This window comes from Sorex fumeus, unplaced genomic scaffold, assembly GCF_029834395.1.
Source record: "Sorex fumeus unplaced genomic scaffold, SorFum_2.1 ptg000178l, whole genome shotgun sequence".
Taxonomy (NCBI): Eukaryota; Metazoa; Chordata; class Mammalia; order Eulipotyphla; family Soricidae; genus Sorex; species Sorex fumeus.
Window position 1 is genome coordinate 1579650 of NW_026606235.1, and position 20376 is coordinate 1600025.

The window sequence follows — 20376 nt, forward strand, 5'->3', positions numbered from 1 at the left end:
TCAAAATAAAACAAACAACAGAATGATGGTACAGTGGCTAGGGTGTTTGCCTTGCATGCAGCTGACCTGGGTTTGATCCCAAAGGGTCCCCCAGCACTGCCAGGAGTAATTTTTTTTTTAATTTAATGTAATTTTTTTATTATCACTTTTTATTTTTTATTTTATTTTATTTTTTTATTAGTGAAACACCATGAGGTACAGTTGTAGACTTACAAGTTTTTGTGCTTGAGTTTCAGTTATACAATGATCAAGCACCCATCCCACCACCAGTGCCCATTCTCCACCCCCACCAATCCTAGTATCCCTCCCACCCCCGATCCCCCATCCCACCTTGCCTCTGTGGCAGGGCACTCCCTTTTGTTCTCTCTCTCCTTTTGGGTGCTGTGGTTTGCAGAAGAGGCATTGGGTGGCAATCATATTCGGTCTATAGTCTACTTTCAGCATGCATCTCCCATCCTGGGCGGATCTTCCCAGCACCCTTTATTTGGTGTTCCCTTCTCTATCTGGATCTGCCTTTACCTCTATAGTGTGCGGTTGGCCTCAAAGCCATGGAGTGAACCTACCAGGAGTGCAGAGCCAGGAGTAACCCCTGGGCATTGCTGGGTGTGGTCCCCAAACCAAAAAAGAACCCTCCCCCCCAAAAACCCAGACAAACAACAACTTGTCTTGCTCCCAGAGTAGAGAGGTGAGGAAAACTCAGTGAGGCCAAAGGCATCCTGATCCCAGATTCCTGGTCCTGGGTGCTATTAGCAATCCCATCTGCTGGATAAGAGCCCTGACCTACCAGGTTGAGAACTTTGCCCAGAGTGAGAAACACAGAGTGGTAGAAAAAGAATGACTCCAGGTGACCTCCAGGTGGACTCACTTTCCCAGGCGTGGACATGCATATGGGCCTCTGAAAGAGCTAGGTTTTGGGTTTTGGTTGTTTTAGGGCCACACCCAGCGGTGCACAGGGCTTACCCCTTGTTCTGTGCTCAGGGATCACTCCTGCCGAGGCTCAGAGGACCATATGGGATCCCAGGGATTGAACCTGGGTGGGCAGCATACAAGGCAAGCGCCCTCCCTGCTGTACTATCTCTCCGCCGCCCGAAATGGCTAGTTCTGGACTAAGCCACCACCTTGCCATGCGCAAGCTCAAGCAGTCCTTTGAGAAGGCCACCGCCCTCTGCATACCCACTCACCGCCCTGCCGAGGTGCCGCTCAGCAGGCCCCAGGAGAGAAGTGCCAAGCCGTTATGAGTTCTCAGCCAAGAGAGCACAAGAGAAGTATAGGACTACCGCGGTCACGTGCCACTTAGTTTGTTATTCACCAGTAGCTGATGCTTTGGGACTTTCCTGCAGAGGCTCCAGGCACCCAGCATCCGTCCCAGAGTTCTGAGATGGGGGACGGCTGCAGAAGCTGCGACTCGGCTCCAGTCCCCACTGCTTCGGGGTCTCTGCTGGGCCAGTCTGGGCAGGTCCAGCCTGCCACATCTAACGGGTGTTTAGTGTCTCTGCCTGCTGTGGGTGTCAGTGCCCTGGAAGCAGGGGCTGTCGTTCATGACTGATGCTCCAGGAGCAGTTCAGACTATGCTTGTCCCACAGTAGTTGTTCCGAAGACACCTCTGGACCAAAGAAGTGATGAGAGATACACTTAGAGATTCCTTCTGAGGCCAGAGAGATAGTACAGCTGATAGGGTAGACGCCTTGCATGTGGCCATCCTGGGTTCGATCCCCAGCATCTCATATGGTCCCCTGAGGACTGCTAGGAGTGATCCCTGAGTGTAAAGCCAGGATTAAGTCCTGAGCATCACCGGGTGTGGCCCCAAAACAAAAATAACAACAAAATTCTTTCCAAAAAATAAATAAAAATTATTTTTCATAGCACTATTAAAAGGAGCAGTATAGAATTCTATTCCAGTCCCATTCACCATCTCCATTGCTTGTGGCCTGGGTATCTGGATGGTCCTTTTTCTCCCTCTGCCCACCTTGCTTTAATAGCAATCTTACCACAAATATTCTTGTTAACTATTTCTGGCTCTCCTTCATTATTTGCTTAGGGTCGATTGCTAAAATCTACAGTTGTTGGCTCAGAGCACAAGCCCACTGACACAGCACTTTGGTATTTTCGTTTTTCTTCACGCAAAACAAGTGACTTAACCCCTGTACTATCTTTCCAACTCCTTTCACCCTTACCCTACTTTTTACTTTCTTTCTTCTTCCTTTCTTCTTTCTTTCTTTCCTTCTTTCCTTCTTTCTTTCTTTCTTTCTTTCTTTCTTTCTTTCTTTCTTTTCTTCCTTCCTTCCTTCCCTCCCTCTTTCTTTCTTTCTTTCTTTCTTTCTTTCTTTCTTTCTTTCTTCCTCTCTCTCTCTTTCTCCCCTCCCTCCCTCCCTCCCTCCCTCCCTCCTTTCTTTCTTTCTTTCTTTCTTTCTTTCTTTCTTTCTTTCTTTCTTTCTTTCTGAAATGTGATTCCCTTGCTCCCCAGAAAGCACATTTCAGTTTTTGAAGGGACAGTTTTCTCATCTGTAGTATTTGGAGGAACAGTTTGGGGCTAAGTTTTCCTTGAATTCACTGCCTTATTTTACTTTTTCATAGAAATCCCTTTAAGTGTTATTTTAAAAAAATCAGTAATATAGGAAGCCCCTATAAAGGTACAAACATATTTTCTAGAAATTTCTCCTCCTTTCTCTATCCTGCAGTCAGCCTGGGAGTCAGCACACGTGGATTCTTCCAGAGAAGTTCAGATCAAGTGCAAACACCTTCAGAAAACATCCTTGAAATGAAATGCAGCGAAACCAGACAGAGAAGGGCAGATGCAAGCAAGAAGTGAGAGAGATCACCTTTTAAAAACAACCAAAACAAAGCAAAATAAAGCCACCAGGTGAGCAGAAGATAAGGCCCAGACTTTGGAGACTGATTTCATCTTGTGCGAACAGAATGGAGATAAGACAGCGAGGTCAGGGGCCGGGAGTAGCCCAGACCTGCACCCAAAGCAGACACAGGCCAGCGTGCAGGCAAATGTGACCCCTGCCCAGTGCTGGGTTCAGGTAAAACCATGAGGATGAGCTCGCTCCCTGCCGTCATTTGTCATCTCCTTCTTCTTTCTAAGGGCTCTGTCCTTTTGGCGAGGGCAAGGAAGGATGTGGATGCTCTCAATCACTCTGAACTGGCACTGGGCACAGACTGCAGACCCCTGAGAACAGGGGACATCACCAACATGCTGTTGGCACCAGAAACACTTTGTGTTCTAGAATCTGAGTGTGCCCACATGAGCTCTTGTGGATCTTGGTTCAGATTCGTGGGAAGTTCCTTCTGCCCTCTTTGTCTCACTTTCTTATTTAGGAATGAAGCTCCGTGTGTGTGCGTGTGTGTGCGTGTGTGTGTGTGTGTGTGTGTGTGTGTGTGTGTGTGTGTGTCAGGGGTGGGTGTGTTGCATTGTTTGTTTTGTACTCCGGGGTACCAGGGTAGAGGCAAACTTTGAAGGTGCGAACCTATGCATCAGTGCGGCCTCTATCCAGCTCTATGTGTGTCTCAAATATCTCCCAGCTCTTGATTAAAGGAGCATTTGACACGCCCTCTGTCCCCCTCACCTTCCCCCCACCCCCACCTGTGGAAGGTGGGGGAGCTAAGAGCTGGAAGGTACACTAGCAACGCATCCCTGTGCTCATCTGCTTTTGTCTAGCTTGCAGAGCGAGGTATTTTTCACTCTATTCAAACCCCCATTTCCTTCCACTCCAACTTCCCCTAATCACAATGATGTCGGTGTAAAGTGAAAACATTTGGATTGGACCTTGATAATGGTGTGGGGGGTGGGAGGTTTGGGGGAAGGTTCCCAAGCAGTGTTCTGGAGTATCTGAGGGTTCCAGGGCCCATTCTTGGCCCATCTGACCAGTCACTCAATGCAAGTTCTGGGGATAACTTGGGACTCTCCTGTAGTGCTGGGGGCCTCCGAGACCACATCTGGAAGTACTCAGGAGGTTCTAGGCCTGTACCCAACCATGCTCTGGGGTGCTGGTGATCAAACCTGCTGTACTATATCCCAGCCTCTGGTTTAGTGGTTTTATATTGTTTCCAGTCATTTTTTTATATATATATTTTTTTATTTTTCTTTTTTTATTAGTGAAACACCATGAGGTACAGTTGTAGATTTACATTTTTTTGTGCTTGGGTTTGATTATACAATGATCAGATACCCATCCCTCCACCAGTGCCCATTTTCCACCACCATGGATAATATCCCCCCCACCCCCATCCCCCCATCCCCCCCTGCCTCTGTGGCAGGGCAATCCCCTGTGTTCTCTCTCTCCTTTTGGGTGTTGTGGTCGTTTCCAGTCATTTTTATCAACAAACTGTTACACACTGACCTAGTCTCTGAAGAGTTTCCAGAAATCCCCCCACCTTGCCGTCCACTGAGCTGACTTAACTGGTACTATGACAAGGAAGTGTGGGGTCAGAGGTCACCTCCAGATCTTGGAATGGTCAAACGGTGTAAAGCCAGCAGTGCGGGGTCGGAGAGGAGAGGTTTCTGTACACAGCCACTAGAAGCATCTTCGTGGGAAGTCTCATGGGGGTATGTTAAATAGTGAATGGTATTTTTCTGGATTTTTAATGTTCCTGGGATTTGTTGATTCTGTGCATGTGGTTTCATTTATCTTACTCAACAATCACTTTCTTAATTTTAATTTTGTAATTCTTGTCCTTAAAAAGTTCCCTCAATTGTTTAAACTTTATGAATACAAAGTCCATGTAGTTTTCTCTGTGCCTTTTAGTGTGTGTGTGTGTGTGTGTGTGTGTGTGTATGTGTGTGGTGGGGGGCATACCCTACGATGCTCAGGCTTATTTCTGTCTCTGTACTCAGGGATCAGAGTGCCACATGGGGTGTTGGATAAACCTGGTTGGCTGCGTGCAATCGAGTGCTTTACCCACTGTACTATCACCCCAGCTGCTCTGAGCCTCTGAAGATCACGGACTCCTCTTGGCCTTTGCCCACCACTCCTGCCAAACCAACTGAACTTGAACACGTAGTCCCCCCCAAAGAGAATGAATCTCAGAGCTCCTACTGCATCCAAACTCCAGTTTTCTCATATAGACAATGGGACTAAGAATAGAATCTTGGGGGTCTGGAGCAATAGCACAGCGGGTAGGGTGTTTGCCTTGCACGTGGGCGACCCGGGTTCGATTCCCAGCATCCCATATGGTTCCCGGAGCACTGCCAGCGGTGATTCCTGAGTGCAGAGTCAGGAGGAACCCCTGTGCATTGCCGGGTGTGACCCAAAAAGCAAAAGCAAAAAAAAAGAAAAGAATCGAGTCTTGGGACCGGAGCAATAGTACAGCAGGTGGAGAGTTTGCCTTGCCTTGCACCTGCCTGTGACTTGGATTCAATCCTGGTACCATCCCTAGTCCCATCCTCTGAGCCCAGTAAGAGTGATCACTTGCCAGGAGCAAGTCCTGAACACTGCTGAGCGTGGCCAAAAAAAAAAAAGAAAAATAAGGGGGGTGGGGAGAGAACATCTATTTTCAGGTAATAAGAAGGTCAAATAAGATGATATGTGTAACCCCTGAGATGTTCCAGCAGAACAGAACTCTGAGGCTGCCTGGGAGAGGGTGGAAGAAGGACCGTGGGGGGCTGATGTGGTGCAATAGCATTGTACGCAAACAACAGCACCGACACTGCTGTAAACCATGACACCTCTCCACAGGTAATTGGCTGAAAAGAAAAGAAAAGGAAGATGTAAAGGAAAGTGTGTGTGAAGTAAAGGAAAGTGTGTGTAAAGCGAGCGCAGTTGGGCAGAAGGCACAGCCAGGCCCAGGTTTGACGGTTGGCTGGCTTGCCCTGACCCCGCCGGCCCGTTTATTTATGACTGTACCTGCTCTGAATTGTTTGTGCCCGTGCCAGAGGGTGCGTCATTGTAGCTGCTGATAAATCGTGATTTCCTCTTCCCTGCTTGGCATGTGCAATAACATGCGCACAGTAAGTTGCTCTGTAGCCCAGGCACAGAATGAAAGACATCACCAGTTCCAAAATTTCGTTGCCCGGAAGGACCCTTGGAGGTGACTTGTTCTAATTCTCTGAGAGAAGTAAAAGGTTGTTTGGACATGTTAAGGATTAAAAAAAGGTACAAGATCCATGAAAAGTATACATGTAACATTGTGATTTTGTGTTTATCACATTTTATGTTCACATAGTGTTCTGAAAACTGCCTTAAGGCTATGTTATAGCTACATGATAACTTACAGCACCTATATTGCAAACCATAATGCCCAAAAGGAAAGAGCAATAGAAAGAGAGAGAAAGAGAGAGAGAGAGAGAGAGAAAGTGTCTGAGGCAGACTTGGGGTTGAGGTGTGGAAGGAGGGAATATGGGGACATTGGTGGTGGGAAATGTACATTGGTGGAGGGACTGAAACCCAATCATAAACAACTTTGTAACTGTGAATCTCATGGTGATTTAATTTTTAATTAAAAAAATAATATGCTCATAGATTTTCTCATTTTTTAGTTTTTAAAATACTATTTTTAACGACTGCATAATATTTCTCACCAGAAACTGGGAAGGATTAAAACTGATTCTCTCAAGGTTTATGTCATTCAGCTAATCAGTGGATGAATAAATAGCAGTATTCCTACATAAAAAAAAAGGTTTATGTCAGGAGACCAGACAAAAGTCCTGTCATATAAAACTGCCAAGTGTGTGGAAAATTCAGTAAACTCATTGTTGCCTGAATTTAGTAAACTCAGGATGGACTCATATAACCAGCCTCCTTTTCATTGAATATCAGCGTTGTTTCCGTTATTTTGATATGATAAACCGCGCTCGACCCTGTTCACAATTGCTTATCATTTTGGTCATTTCCTTAGTTAATTTTTGGCACAGCTGGGTTTGCACATTTTGAACGGAATGTGCGCCCATCATTGTGCACTTAGGGGAGCAGTTAGGAGAAAAGGAGAGGGGGTCGCCGGGGGCTCACAAAGCAAGCCGAGGCCAAGTCTGGTAAGCACCAGTCTTCGAAGTGGCACCCCCTCCAACCCGGCACCGGGCACGGGCACCGGGAGAAAAAGTCCCTGCAGCGAAAGAAGTTGGCTGGAGCCTGGACGTGGGGAGGCGGGGTCTGGCCGGGAGGAGCCGAGGGGCGGGGCGGGGGCGGGGCGAGCCGAGCAGCCGCTCGTTCACTGGCCCGGCCCACTGGCCGTTGCCTGGTAACTGAGGCGGCGCGACGTTCGAACGGAAGCGAGGAACCAATCAGGAAGTCCGGGGCAAACCATCCCGGCGGCGGGGCGGGGGGCGCGTCAATCTCACTTCCCTTTCCTCGGCGCCCCGGGCACGCGCGCTCCCGCGGGGAAACTCTGCACGGTGCGGCGGCGGCTCGAACGGGGGCTCAGCGGGGTCCCCCGCGGCCATTCCTGCTCCGGGGTGAGCTGTCAGCCTCTCGGCCACCCGCTGGACACGGCGGGGCTCCCTGGCAGGACGTGAGTGACCCGCGGGCACCCGCAGGGGGGGTGTGCGTGTGTGTGTGCGTGTCTGTGTGTGCGCGCGCGTGTCTGTGTGTGCATGCGTGCATGCGTGCTTATGTGTGTGCGTGTGTGCGTGCGTGTCTCTGTGTGTGTTTGTGTGTGTGTGCATGCGCGCGCGTGTGCGTGCTCGGGTGGCGCCGGGAGGGTGTGGGTCCCCCCTGCGTGGAGGCGGAGGTCACTCCATCTCACGGGTGACAATGCTCAGAGCAGCACGTGTCTTCGCCCTGCCGGGAGGGACAGAGTATCCAGGTCAGGGCTCTCTGCCCTTCTTTGCAGCCCGGCCCGGCCCGCAGGAGCTCTGACTTCTCTGCAAGAAGCCCCGACTGCTGGTCGCTGCCGGCCACTTACCGTGAGGGGCTCAGCTGGGCAGCACCCCATTCCCTCCCACTCCAAGTCCACCCTCTTGCCTTTCCCCTGCACCGTCCTCCTGGGGCCCAGTCGTCCAGTTGTCGGGGCATCTCGTTTCCCTTTTGCAGAGCTCCAGGGATTGGCCCTAGAGTTCACTTTTGGGCCAATCTGTCCTCCCGGGTTCTGGATGACAGAGCTGACCTCTCTCTCAAGGGTCGTGTCTAGGTCTGGGAAGGTTGAGGGTCTTGCGGAACTGAGATTTTAGGCCCTGGCTCTGGAGTTGCACTTTTTGCAACTCCAGGGAAACCTGCCGCAGGTTGTGTGGAAGTGGATAGAGGGGAAGTCCCCCAACCAAAAGTAGCAGTCACCCTAGACTTTGTGGTTGGGAGTGGGGCCGGGGCCCTTTCTGGTAGAGCAGTCCTACCCAGATCAGCCCCTGCGCCCTGACTTGGACAAAACCACCCACCTCTTGCTGTCCTCCGTTTCATTTCTGTAAGGGGGGAAACTGAGGCTCAAGGTCACACAAAGGCATACTTGGCAAGGTGGCTCCCAGCCCATCTGGCTTTAATCTTTAGATCCTGAACCCAGAGAAGCAACGGAAGATAACTTATCTCTTGGCACCCTCCTCCAGGCGCTGGGGACCGGAGCCCAGGAAGGAAACAAATCTTTCATTCATTCTTTCAGCAAACATTTATTGACTTCATATGCCTGCACCACACCCCCTTCCTGTTTTGTATTTTCTCAGTAGCATCCTTGGCCTCATCCGCTGTCCCATTATTTCACTTAATAGAGAGGAGTTTATTATCTTCCCCTCCTGGAATGTGAGGGAAGGAGGGGCAGGGATGAGGCAAGGGACTCGATGGGGTGGCTGCCAGCACAAAATTGAGAGTTGCCCTGTGCCGCAGTCATCAGAATAAGGAGAGCTGCTATTTACCGGCCAGCTGCTGTGTGTTCTGCAGGTGGAGAATCAACTGGCATGGTCTTTGTGGAGTGCAGACACCCCCGTTTCTGTCACAACTCCAGATGCATCCCCCGTGCTCCTCCCACTGCTCACTTGTGCCACTTTCCAGCTAAAAGTAATGTAGGTGGAGCGAGGTAGAGAGTAGCTGTGTCATCAGGCTTGGACCTGGGTGTGTTGGAGTGTGTGTGTGGTGGGACTGGGCATATGCCATTGGCCAGCAGTTGAGACTGGTGAGCCCTTTCCCTACTGATATTCTGTGATAATTAATAATATATGAACACCCAGGACTTCATATATTATTGAGTAAAGGTGCACGTTGAGAACAGTGCACATAGCTTCTTGCCATGTGCATGAAAAATAGACGGAGCTGAAGTCTGTCAACGTGTGTCAGTGCTTCAGACCTCCCTGGAGGGATCCACCTGGACCCCGTGGTACCTGAAGGAGGGAGTTGGCTAAAGAAAATAGGAGGGAGGCTTTAAAAAAAAGGATTCCTTTGATAGTTTTTGAATTTTGATTTCCCTCTTACTTATGATGGGTTGCAAAGCTTTCTATAAATGCTATGTGTAATCATGAGCCCCTGCTTTGTGGTCTGTCCCTGACTTGCTGTGCACCTTTGGTTGAGTTTCTTCCCTTCTCCGGGTGGACCTAAGAAGCCGTGAGGATGAGCTCAAGGCCTGGACAGAGGGGACCCCAAGACAGGAAGTGGCCTGGCTTGTGGGTCTCTCTAGCTCCCTACTTAGGCCTTCCCAGAGGCTCTGCGCATGACTCTTCCCTTACCCAGTCTGCGCTGCCAGCCTCTTCTTCGCCCCCATTTGGCAAGCCAAGGTGTCAAATGAGTTGGTGGAGGTGGGGCCCGTGGGTGGGCCAGCCGGGAGCCTAGTGTCTTAGGTGTCTGCGTGGGGTGTTCACGCCCCGCCTGCAGCCTACTCACCTCTCCCTTCCTCAGGCTTCTGCAAGGCTGGCTCTGGGCAGGCCGAGGCATGAGTGACTGGGAGAATTCCAGAAATAGTGTGAGACCTGGTTTGGCCTGGAGGTGGCCCAGCGGGGTGTCTCTGACCCGAACAGCTGGGCTGAGATGGAACTGGCGTGGGCCACTGTCTGGAGCCTTCTCAATCCTTTGTCCCGGGAGACCAGGCTCCCCCCACCCCGCCCCCACTCTTTCCACTCTAAGTCTGTGCTCCACAGAGAGAAGCAGGTGGAAGGAAGGGGTGGGGTGCAGAATGCCAAGGAAAATGATAAACATCCGAAATGCCCCTCATGGGCTCTCAGTAGAGAATAAGAATCACGGACACCCCTTGCCGGCTTCACTCTGTGCTCCGGTGCTTGGCAGGTTTGAACTTTCTTCATTCCCATGATGATGACGGGAGAAAGTTGCGGGAGCAAACCAGGAGAGAGAGGTCATTGACTTGCATAGAGATGCCCAGAGCTAGAATTTAAATCCAGGCTCCACTCTCTGCCTCCCCATCCTCCACTCAACAAAATGCAGAGGAAATGAAAGTTGCCATTTTGGCCATTGTTGAGCTGATAGTTCAGTGACATTAAGCGCATTAAGAATGCACTTAGGGACTGGAGCGATAGCACAGCGGGTAGGGTCTTTGCCTTGGATGCAGTCAACCCAGGTTCGATTCCCAGCTTCCCATATGGTTCCCCAGAGCACTGCCAGGCGTAATTCCTGAGTGCATGAACCAGGAATAACTCCTGAGCATTGCCAGGTGTAACCAAAAAAAGAATGCACCTTATACTGTTGCAAAATTGTCACCACCATTCATGGGTAGAATTTCTTTCCCCCTCCCAGAGGGGGTTAAGCTCTAACTTCCTCTTTTTTCTTTCTGCAGTGCCAGGTGACCTCTGTCTGCCTCTATGAATGTGACTCCTGTGGGTACCACAGACGAGAGGAATCATTCGTTATTTCTCCTCTGAGTCTGCTGTATTTCACAGAGTCTCGCTTCAAGGTTCATCCCAGTCTTAGCGTGTGTCAGAGTCTTCTTCCTTTTTCAAGTTAATATTCTGCTGGGTATAGATGCCACAGTTTGCCTCTTCGCCTGTCAATGGATGTCTGGGTGGCTTCCGTCTTTTGCCCTGTTGCAAATAATATTGCAAGGAGCACAGGTGTGTGAGTGACTCTTCCAGCCCTACTTTCAGGTTTTTGGGTAGATAAATTCAGAGGTGGAATTGCTCCAGCTCCTGGTAATTCTCTTTACAATCTTTTTCTTTTTCAACTGGGTCAGCATGAGATACACAGTTACAAAGCTGTTCATGATCAGGTTTCAGTCATGCCTCATCACCATATTGTTTCAGTAGTACCAGCACCGTTCCACATCCCTACAGCAGGCACCACCATCTGCCTTTCTCTCCACCCTCTCAACACTTGTTTTTCCCTCTTTTCTTGTTTTAAAAAAAGTTATTGGGCTGGAGCGATAGCACAGTGGGTAGGGCATTTGCCTTGCACACAGCCGACCCGGGTTCGATTCCCAGCATCCCTTATGGTCCCCTGAGCACCACCAGGGGTAATTCCTGAGTGCAGAGCCAGGAGTAACCCCTGTGCATTTCCAGGTGTGGCCCAAAAAGAAAAAAAATGTTATTAATTTTATTATCATAGAGTTGCTCACAATAATTGATTACATTCAGTATTTCAACACCAATTCCACCACCATTCCACCTTCCCTCCACCACTCATGCCTGCCCCACAGGCAGATGCTAGATAATTTATTTTGTATTGTTTGCTGTGAAGAGTATAAGATGTTTGTAAGGGTCTATCTTACAGCGATTCAACAACAACGAAATAGTATGAGATATCCCACGGCCGCGAAAGCAGCCTTGCACTCTTGGGATTCTAAAAATTTAGATAACTGGTGTCCGGAATCATCTCTGCAGTGAGCTGCTTGAGTCTGAGATCCCTTTGTGAGTCTCAGGATCAAGGCTGTTAATGCATTTAAATGGCACCCGGAGGCAGTTTGTGGGCGTGACAGCCAGAGCCCCGGAAGGGTGGCCTCTTTTTCATTTGTTCATTTGATAGTAGTATTTTAATGGGGGGGGGGGACACTGTGTATCATTGTAGTTTGGATTTGCATTTCCCGAATGATTAGTGATGCTCAGAATCTTTTTTATACCTATTTGCCCTTTGGAGAAATGTCTATTCAAGTAACTATATACTTTTTTTTTTGTATTTGTTTTGGGGATCACAGTTGGTGCTGTTCAGGGTTTACTTCTGGCCCTGTGCTCAGGGATCACTCCCAGTGATGCCCAACGGAGCATATTTGGTGCCAGGGACCAAACCCAGGTCAGTTCTGTGCAAGGCAAGTGCCTTACCCATTATACTTTCTCTCTGACTTTCTCAAGTGACTATATTCTGAACTCTCCCCAGGCTACTCTCAGACATGTAGTCTCTGATTGAGTGGGTCAATCTTCTAGGCTCTTGAGGGCTTCACCCAGGCGTGGGGCGCTGGAGGACCTTTGGTTGGAATAATTAAGCACATCTTCACAGTTTGGTGGTATCTGTCTCCTACTGGCACCTGCTGAAACAGAGACAGTTAAAAGTTCTGCTTTATAGTTAGGGCAACCACGACCTAGAGAAGGTGAGTCTCTGACTCCGATCCTGCAATTGTCCCTGGTGGAGCTGAGGTTTGGACTCACTCAGGCAGGCTGGTCCCGGCCCTGGCCCTGAGGGTAGAGTGGGGAATGTCTCTGGAGGAGCGAGTGTGTGCTGTGATCTGGAGCTGATGGTCTCTCAACTTACCTTTTACTGTTTTGTTGTGTTTTTGGCCCATACCTGGCAGTGCTCAGGGCTTTTGGGCCACTCCTGGCTCCGCACTCAGGAATCACTCCTGGCGGGTGCCATCTGGGGTGCCAGGGATTGAACTCAAGTTGCCTGGGTCAGCCTTGTGTAAGGCAAGTGCCCTACCTGCCTTATTTTTTCTCTGGCTCCAGACATGAGGGTCTTTAGAAGTGTTGGCGGCCCTGCTTGATTGGGGGGTCGGGGGACTGCTTGAGGCTGGGGTGGGACAGAGGCTGAGGGCTGGGGTTTCGGCCTTTGAGGTAAGCTGGTTCCAGTCTTGCCACCTGGACAATTGTGTCTCTCTTGCCCCTGGTCCCTGGGAGAAGAAAAATAGTTGAGGGTTCTGGAGTTCCTGGCCTAGTGGGAGGCTGGAAGTCTGGGGCAGATGAAGATCTTGTCAATATCAGGGTATGAGGAATGTTCCGAAGGGAGCACGTCTCTGAAGGATTGGCTGGAGCTTGCCACGGGTCAGGAAGGGGTCTTGGTAAAAGTGACATTTGAAGTGAGACCGTAGGGAGGTAAAGGATCAGGGTACCACCAGAGAAAAGAGGAGTAAAAACCCCGAGGGAAGAAAGGACTTGGTGAGGTCAGGATAGCGCAGGGCCCAGGCGGGCGGCTGCGGTAGGAACACAGGAGGTTAGCTATGGGGTGGGAGAGGCAGGGGTGGGGCTGAGGAGGTGAACATGTATGGAGCCATGGGGGTGTTTTAAGCAGAGCTGAGATGAGATCTGCTCTCTCCTGGTAAGATACTGTGATTATTGGTCCCATTTTAGAGCTGAGTAAACTGAGGCCCAGGACCATGACTTCATGGACTTACTTCTCTCTCTGGAATCCAGAGAGGGGGGAGTTCCTTCAGAGTCTCCTGGTGAAGACTCTGTCCCCTTAACGGCACCTAACCCTAGCCCCACCCCAGATGCCTGGGTTCAAATCTGCCACTTACTAGCTGTATGACTTCAGGCAAGTCGCCTCCCCTCTCTTTGTCTCAGCTTTCTCCACTCCCAAGGATGTAATTATAGTGCTTACCTCATGGGGTGGGTGTGAGGATGAAATGAGTCCACATATGTAGATACAGATATAGATGTATGTGTACACACACACACACACACACACACACACACTCACAGTGGCAGGTACAAAGGAAGCACTTGGGAAAGCTCTTACCTAATTTATTATGAAAAATTATTGTTTTGCTCTTACTACTAGTTTTACCACTCTCTCTCTCTCTCTCTCTCTCTCTCTCTCTCTCTCTCTCTTTCTCTCTCTCCTCTCATTGATGGGTTTACAGCAGACCACTGTGGGGGATGATGGACTTGTTGCCCCCCTCATCCCTTAAAATCAAGGTCTGGAGGAGGCCTGGGCTGACTCACTCCTGTGGGGAGGCAAGCTGTTCCCTGAGTCACTTCCTATGCTCTCACCCCCTCACCCCTCCCACCCCACCCCTGTCAGACTGGTGCAGCCCCACCAGGCACAGGCGTGCAGTGGACCCCTTTAGCGCTAGCACCCTCATCTCAGGAACTCAGGGTCCATCTCAGGGGAAACTGGCCCCATCAGGTGTGCGAAGTAAAGGCTGAGACTCAGAGGACATAGCCACCTCCCTCCCCGGGGTATCTTCCTGCAGACCCCTGTCCCTTCATCTTTAAAGTGGGGATCAAATCCTTCTCTTCCAGGGGGTGCAGAGGGCTTAAGTACAGCACCCTGCATTCGAAGTGGCACCCCAAACCTCAGGTTACTGCCCTTGTTGTGATTGCTAATGTTGACAGCTTGCACCTAGCAGGGGGCGGGGTGTGTGTGTGTGTGTAGGGTTGCACTGCATTGATCTGGCCTCTGGCCTGCAAGGTGGGACTCTGTGTGTGTGTGTGTGTGTGTGTGTGTGTGTGTGTGTGTGTAGGGATGCACTGCATTGATGGGGCCTGCAAGGTGGAACTCTCATCACTCCACAGAGTGGGAGACCAGAGAGGTGTAGAAACCAGCTCAGGGACACGCAGGTGAAGAGGGGTGGCCCGAAGATCTGGCCTGCAGCCACACGGGGCAGGGGACTTAGCCTGCTGCAAACTCCCTTTCCCCTTTACTCCCGCCCAGCCGGAGATCATCCTAGCGTTGCCCTGTACATGGGGGCTGTTGGGAAGATGAGAATGGCCCAATTAATACCGAGAAGAGCAGCTGTCATGCTGGGCACGGCAGATGCTCTGACCGTCTCTGGCTGGGGCACTGAGTCGTCCCGTCTCTAAGAGGCGCAACTCCCCTGCTGCTGCCCCTGACAGACGCCCTGCGCCAGATGTGCGGGAGTGACGGGTCCAGCTGTGCAGTGGGCGGTCCCGGCTCCGGAAGAGGCCGCCTGGGCTAGACCCGGGGCTCCCCTGCCGGGTCGCGGCGCCCGGCCGACCCTCACTGTGCCGGGGCTGGGGTTCCCACGCCGCCAGGGCTGGACCAGTGGGTTCACCTGCCGCCGCCGCCGCCGCCGGAAGTTGCGCAAGCGCCAGCGAGCGTTACCTGAGCCCCAGGTGGGCCGGGCTGGAGGAGTTGGCGGCGGCGGCGGCGCGGGCGCAGCCGGGTACGTGCGGGCCGGGGCTCGGGGGCCTCTCGCCCTCGCGGGACCTCTGGGGACGGGGTCGCAACCGGCTCCCCTCGCCCATCCTGGGAACGCGGGGGCTGGGCCGCGGGGACCCTTCTGTTCCTCTGCCTCCAGGCCGGGCTTGGGGGATGGGGGGGGACCGGGGCCACACGGTGCCTGGCCAGCGGCCCGCGGCCTCCTCCGTTACTGGGGGCGGGGGTCCCCCCCAAAGCGACAACGGGGCGTCTCAGAAAGCTAGACCAAGAGCAGCCGAGTTCTTGCCAGCGTCCCCCCTGCTGCCTGTTGGGCTGACGCGGGGGTGGGGCGTGTGTGCGTGCGGGTCTGTGTTTGTGTGTGCGAGTGTGTGTCAGAGTGGGGGTGGCAGCCTGCGGGATGCCAACGGAACCTGCCAGGCACTCGGGGGCAGGTGTGGGCAGCGTTTGAAGTCGTAGGTGGGTGGCGGGGCGGCGAGCCCCGCCCGGGAACGGGGCTCTGGAGCCGCGCGCCTCCCTTGGCCCGGCTGTGAAATGGGCTGGTGCGGCTCAGCCCGCGGGGAGCGACGGGCGGTCCTTCTTGTGTCTGCGGCTCGGGCGGGCTGGGACTGACCCCTCTGGGGTGGGAGACCCCCGCGGGGGCAGGGAACAGGGCTGCGGAGTCAATGTCAAAACAGCAAGCAAAGGAACCCTGGTTCTCGGACGTGCTCGGATCGCGCGCGCACACCCCTTTTTCCTTTTCTTCGCGACCTGTTTTATCTCTCCATCCTCGCTGTGCCCCGAGGCTCTGGAAGGCCTATTTTTAACCTCGCGTCCCCGATAAGGAACTCGAGTCTGTTTGGGGCGCAGCTGCTTGCGCAAGGCTCGGCGCGGGCAGCGGGTGGGCGAGCCGGGGCGAGCGCGCGGGGCTGCAACACCCCCCACCCCCCCGCAGGCTGTTCGCCATCTGTTCGCGCCCCGTCTGCTCCCCTGCTCCCCCCAACCCCCAGTCCCCCCGGTCCGGGTCACGGGTGCGGCGGGCGGGGTGCCCTGCCCATCTGACCTCTTTCCTCCCTCTCTACCCTGGACGGTGCCCGGGGAGGGAACCGCCACCGCCGCCCGCCGACGGGTTGAACTGGTTTGGGAGGCGGCGGCCCCGGGTGGGGTAAAGTCTAGCCAAGCTCAGCGAGGCCGCGGGTCAGATCAGAGGCTCTCTTGGGGTCTGGGTGATCGGTCCGGGGTGGGCTGGGGGAGGGATTCCTCTTGCACCCCACAACCTCTTCTACCTCGGGAGCAGCTCTGGCTGTGCACCGCGCCCTGCCCCTCACCTTCTCGACATTGCTGAAAAGAACTAAAGCCTTGGGGGTGGTGGTGGTGGAGGGTGGTCAGACAGGGCAGGGGGCAGGCATGTCTGCGCCAGGGCTGATGCCGTAGCATTTGCTTTTATGGGCTATGTTCGGATGAAGAGTCTAGAATTTTCCTGCATTTCCTGATGTTTAGCTTCCCGGAGACATCTGCCCCACCACCTACACCTGCAGTAGGCTGGTTGGTCCCCTCCGGTTTATCTCTCTCCACCACCCCACCACCCCACCACCCCCCCGCCCACCAGCGTTTCAGTTCAGTCCACAGCGATGGAAATCTTCCTAGGTGTTGAGATTGGGTGCCAGAAATGGAGATAGGAGGAACAAAAGAAACAAAGCCCTACCCTCACCGGGATGCTATTGCGGAGGATGGAGGAGCCAAGCGCTGTGCAAGCCAGCCAGGAGGACAATAGGTGGCGAATTGGGCCTCCCCGGAAACGTGTAGCCTTTATAGCAGCTCTGGGAAGAAGCCAGTCACTTCTTCTTGGAGTCTTGGTTTCTCCAGCTGAGAAACTGAGCTGACCTCTTTTTAAGATTGGATGGAAGTGATTGGATGGAAGTGATTGGATGGAGTGATTGGATTGGAATGATTGGATTGGAATGATTGGATTGGAGGGAGGTGGCAGGCTGATTGGAGGGAGGGTTGCAGAAGGTGGTGTCAGATGTCCAGCAGATGCTAGAGATCTCTGCCACCTTACTCCAGACCCTCCAATTATGCTTTTTTTTGGGGGGGGGTCATACCCGGTGATGCTCAGGGGTTACTCCTAGTTCTTCACTCAAGAATTACTCCTGGTGGTGCTGGGAAACCATATGGGGTGCTGGGGATTGAACCCTGGTTGGCTGTGTGCAAGGTGAATGCCCTACCTGCTGTACTATTGCTCCAGCCGCAGACCCCCCCCCCCCCAATTCTGGAGGCCAAGGTGAGCTGGCCAGTTAGTTTTCTGCTTAATGGTGGAGAGGCGCTCATCTGTACTGTCTGGAATAGTGGCCAGTGAAGACATGGGACTCTGGAATACTTGAAATATGGCTAGTGTGATCCTGGGCCTGAACAGGGCATGTCTATTTAGTTTGAATTTGAAGTGTAGGTTGAGTAGGATTAAGTGGTTGGTGGTGGCTGTTGACTTAGACAACACAGACGTAGATGGCCAGAACTGCAGAGTCCACTTGGGGATCAAAGTTGTGCGCCCCCTCCTCCCATTTTACAAATAAGAAGGAACAGGACTTGGTTTGTGGCTTTTCTTCTGGCCATTCCAGAAAATGGGGGTAGCGGTGGGGGCATGTTGTGGGTCTTTCCTTCTGAAGAGCAGCACACTGGTTTGATGTTTGGCACATCAGATCCTGAAATGCAATGCTGGCACACCCTGGAGTGCAGGCTCCTGCCTCTGGCTCCCCCCATCCTATGGTGTCTTGCGGATCGAGTCCACTGCTGCTAAGCCAGCGCTGTGGGATCTTGGCTATTTCCAGTCCTCCTAAGCAGCATAACTCAGGGCTGGTGTTCCCAGCTGATGGGCATCCATGGGTCACTGTGGGCCTGACCTCACAGTCTGTTCTGGGAGTTGATGGGCGTCTGGACTCTGCTGGGGCGGGGGCGGGAGTTTTCTATCTTCCTCTTCCACGAACTTGGCTACTTTACCTGGGGCCTAGCATGTCCAGGCCGGTGCATGGCACCCGAAAGCTTCCTGCCCGGGTGCGTGAGGGGCGGAGGTGGTAGGAGGCTCTTCCTGGGCAGTCCTGTGGGAGGGAAGGGTGGGAGTTCTGTCTCTTGATCACCCAACTCCAAGACCCCTGCTCCAGCTCCTTCCTACTTGGAGGCAAGAAACCCAACCGCCACCTTGCTGCCTTTGCCAAATCAAACTGATGGCCCCTCTCTGGGCTTCAGTCTCCCTCTGCAGAATGCAGTTAATGAGACGGTCCAGTGAGCTTTGAGTCGTCCGGTGCCCCGCAGCCGAGAGCCCACGTTGTTTCTTTTTAAAGGCATGCCTGGCCCATTTTTTCCTCTGCTCCAGCTGCCAGTGTTTTGGGAACCCTTTTTTCTCTCTCGCTCTGCTTTTTTTTTTTTTTTTTTTGCAGCGCCTGCCTGGTCCCGAGAAAAAGGGCGGAGGTGTGGGCGGGGCCACAGGCCCTTCAGTGATAGCTTCTGCCTGCTGATTGGCTCCTTCTGAATCAGGGGCGTGGCCCTTACCTTTTAATAGGAAGGCGTCTGGTGCTTGGAGCGTTTGCTGAGCCTTTGTCTGAGCGTGCTCAGCTCTTCTCTTTCTTTTCTGCCCTGCAGCCGTTGCCTGTGTCCAGCTGCTGACGTTCTTGCCCGGATCCTGGCCTCTTGGTTGCTCGGGGCTCTCCGACCACAGCGCCCAGGGTATGTAACAGCCATGCCGGTGGACACGCTGACTCCTGCCTCCCGGGATCCTCCCGCCCCCCATTTCCGCCTTCGGACCAAGGTCCCTGGGTACCTGCTGCGGAGGCCCACGGATGGTGGCGCCCGGAAACCCAGCGCCGTGGAGCGCCTGGAGGCCGACAAGGCCAAGTACGTCAAGAGCTTGCATGTGGCCACCACCCGCCAGCAGCCCGTGCAGCCGCTGCTGTCCAAGCAGCCCCTCTTCAGCCCGGGGACTCGGCGCACGGTGCTGACTCCTAGCCGGCGAGCTCTGCCTGGGCCCGGCCGCCGGCCGCAGCTGGACCTGGACATCCTCAGCAACCTCATTGATTTGTGTGATAGTCCCGTGTCTCCTGTCGACACCAGCCGTACCCCCGGAAGGGCCGAGGGAGGCCGCCAGGTGCCCCCAGCCACCCCTCCACGCCCGCCGCCCAGCACCGCTGCAGTCCGCCGAGTGGACGTCCGCCCCCTGCCTGCCTCCCCTGCCCGGCCCTGCCCATCTCCAGGCCCTGCCCCAGCCGCCAGCCCAGCCAGGACCCCTGGTTTGCAGCGCTCCAAGTCGGACCTGAGCGAGCGCTTCTCCAGGGCAGCTGCGGACCTGGAGCGCTTCTTTAACTTCTGCGGCCTGGACCCCGAGGAGGCGCGGGGGCTGGGTGTGGCCCACCTGGCCCGGGCCAGCTCCGACATCGTGTCCCTGGCAGGGCCCAGCGCTGGGCCAGGCAGCTCGGAGGGCGGTTGCTCCCACCGCAGCTCTGCCACGGTCGAGGGGGCCCGGGAGCGCGTCCCCTACGGGGTGTCGGTGGTGGAACGCAACGCGCGCGTCATCAAGTGGCTCTACGGGCTGCGGCAAGCGCGGGAGACCCCGGCGGCCGAGGGCTAGGCTCCGTGGCACCCTCTGCCCCCTAAGCCACGGGAGAGCCTGCAGCCACGTGGGGCCCAGCAGACCATGCTGCCCTGCAGAATTTGGAACAGAGGCGAAGGCTCCAAGGCAAGCCTGCTTTCTGCCCGGGCAAGGACCGTCCCTGGAGAGAGTTGCCTGTTGACCTTGGGCCAACCCAGCCTCTCCCATGGAGGGGTTTTGACATGACTGTCCCCCTGCTTGGTTTCTCTCTGGGTTGAGCTTCAGGTCACTTGGATTCAGAGTGAGGGGCAGAAGACTGTCCCCCAGCCCGGGCTACCCATCAGCTCTGCTCCCTTCTTCCTTTCCTGTGTCTGCCCTGGGCCAACTTCCCCTGGGGGCCCTGGCTCCGGGGCAGTGGGGGCAGGGAGGAGTGGTCCAGCCAGTCCTGGCAGTGCGGCCTGGCCTGGCCTGGAAGGGAGCGGACCGGAGGGACCGGAAGGAGGCTGCCACTGCAGCAGGCGCAGCTCTGCCTTCCCTTCTCTAGGTGAATAAACACAAATGCTTGTTTTTCAAAGGCTGGGCCATTGGATTCTTCTGTGTTCACAAGGCGACATGGTGGGAGACCATTTTTATTTATTTACTTGTTTGTTTTGCAGGGAGGGGCTTCATAATTCAGAGATGGTCCATTGGAGGACCTGGTGG

The 20376-nt window shown here is 53.7% G+C and overlaps 2 protein-coding genes across 2 annotated transcripts in view; one reads left to right on the plus strand and one right to left on the minus strand.

Annotated features, from left to right (window-relative positions):
• Positions 1 to 20376, minus strand: part of SCRT2 (scratch family transcriptional repressor 2) — a 240779-nt gene that overhangs the window by 144957 nt on the left and 75446 nt on the right. The gene's annotated exons all lie outside the window — the stretch shown is intronic.
• On the plus strand, positions 15065 to 20250 carry FAM110A (family with sequence similarity 110 member A). The gene is made up of 2 exons (XM_056107862.1): positions 15065 to 15126; positions 18732 to 20250. Exon 2 carries the CDS (start codon positions 18829 to 18831, stop codon positions 19711 to 19713), a length of 885 nt encoding a protein of 294 aa, XP_055963837.1. The 5' UTR covers positions 15065 to 15126; positions 18732 to 18828; the 3' UTR covers positions 19714 to 20250.

Bases quoted from the DNA above. Each gene is read 5' to 3' on its own strand.
- FAM110A (XM_056107862.1), top strand. From the start codon at position 18,829: ATGCCGGTGGACACGCTGACTCCTGCCTCCCGGGATCCTCCCGCCCCC.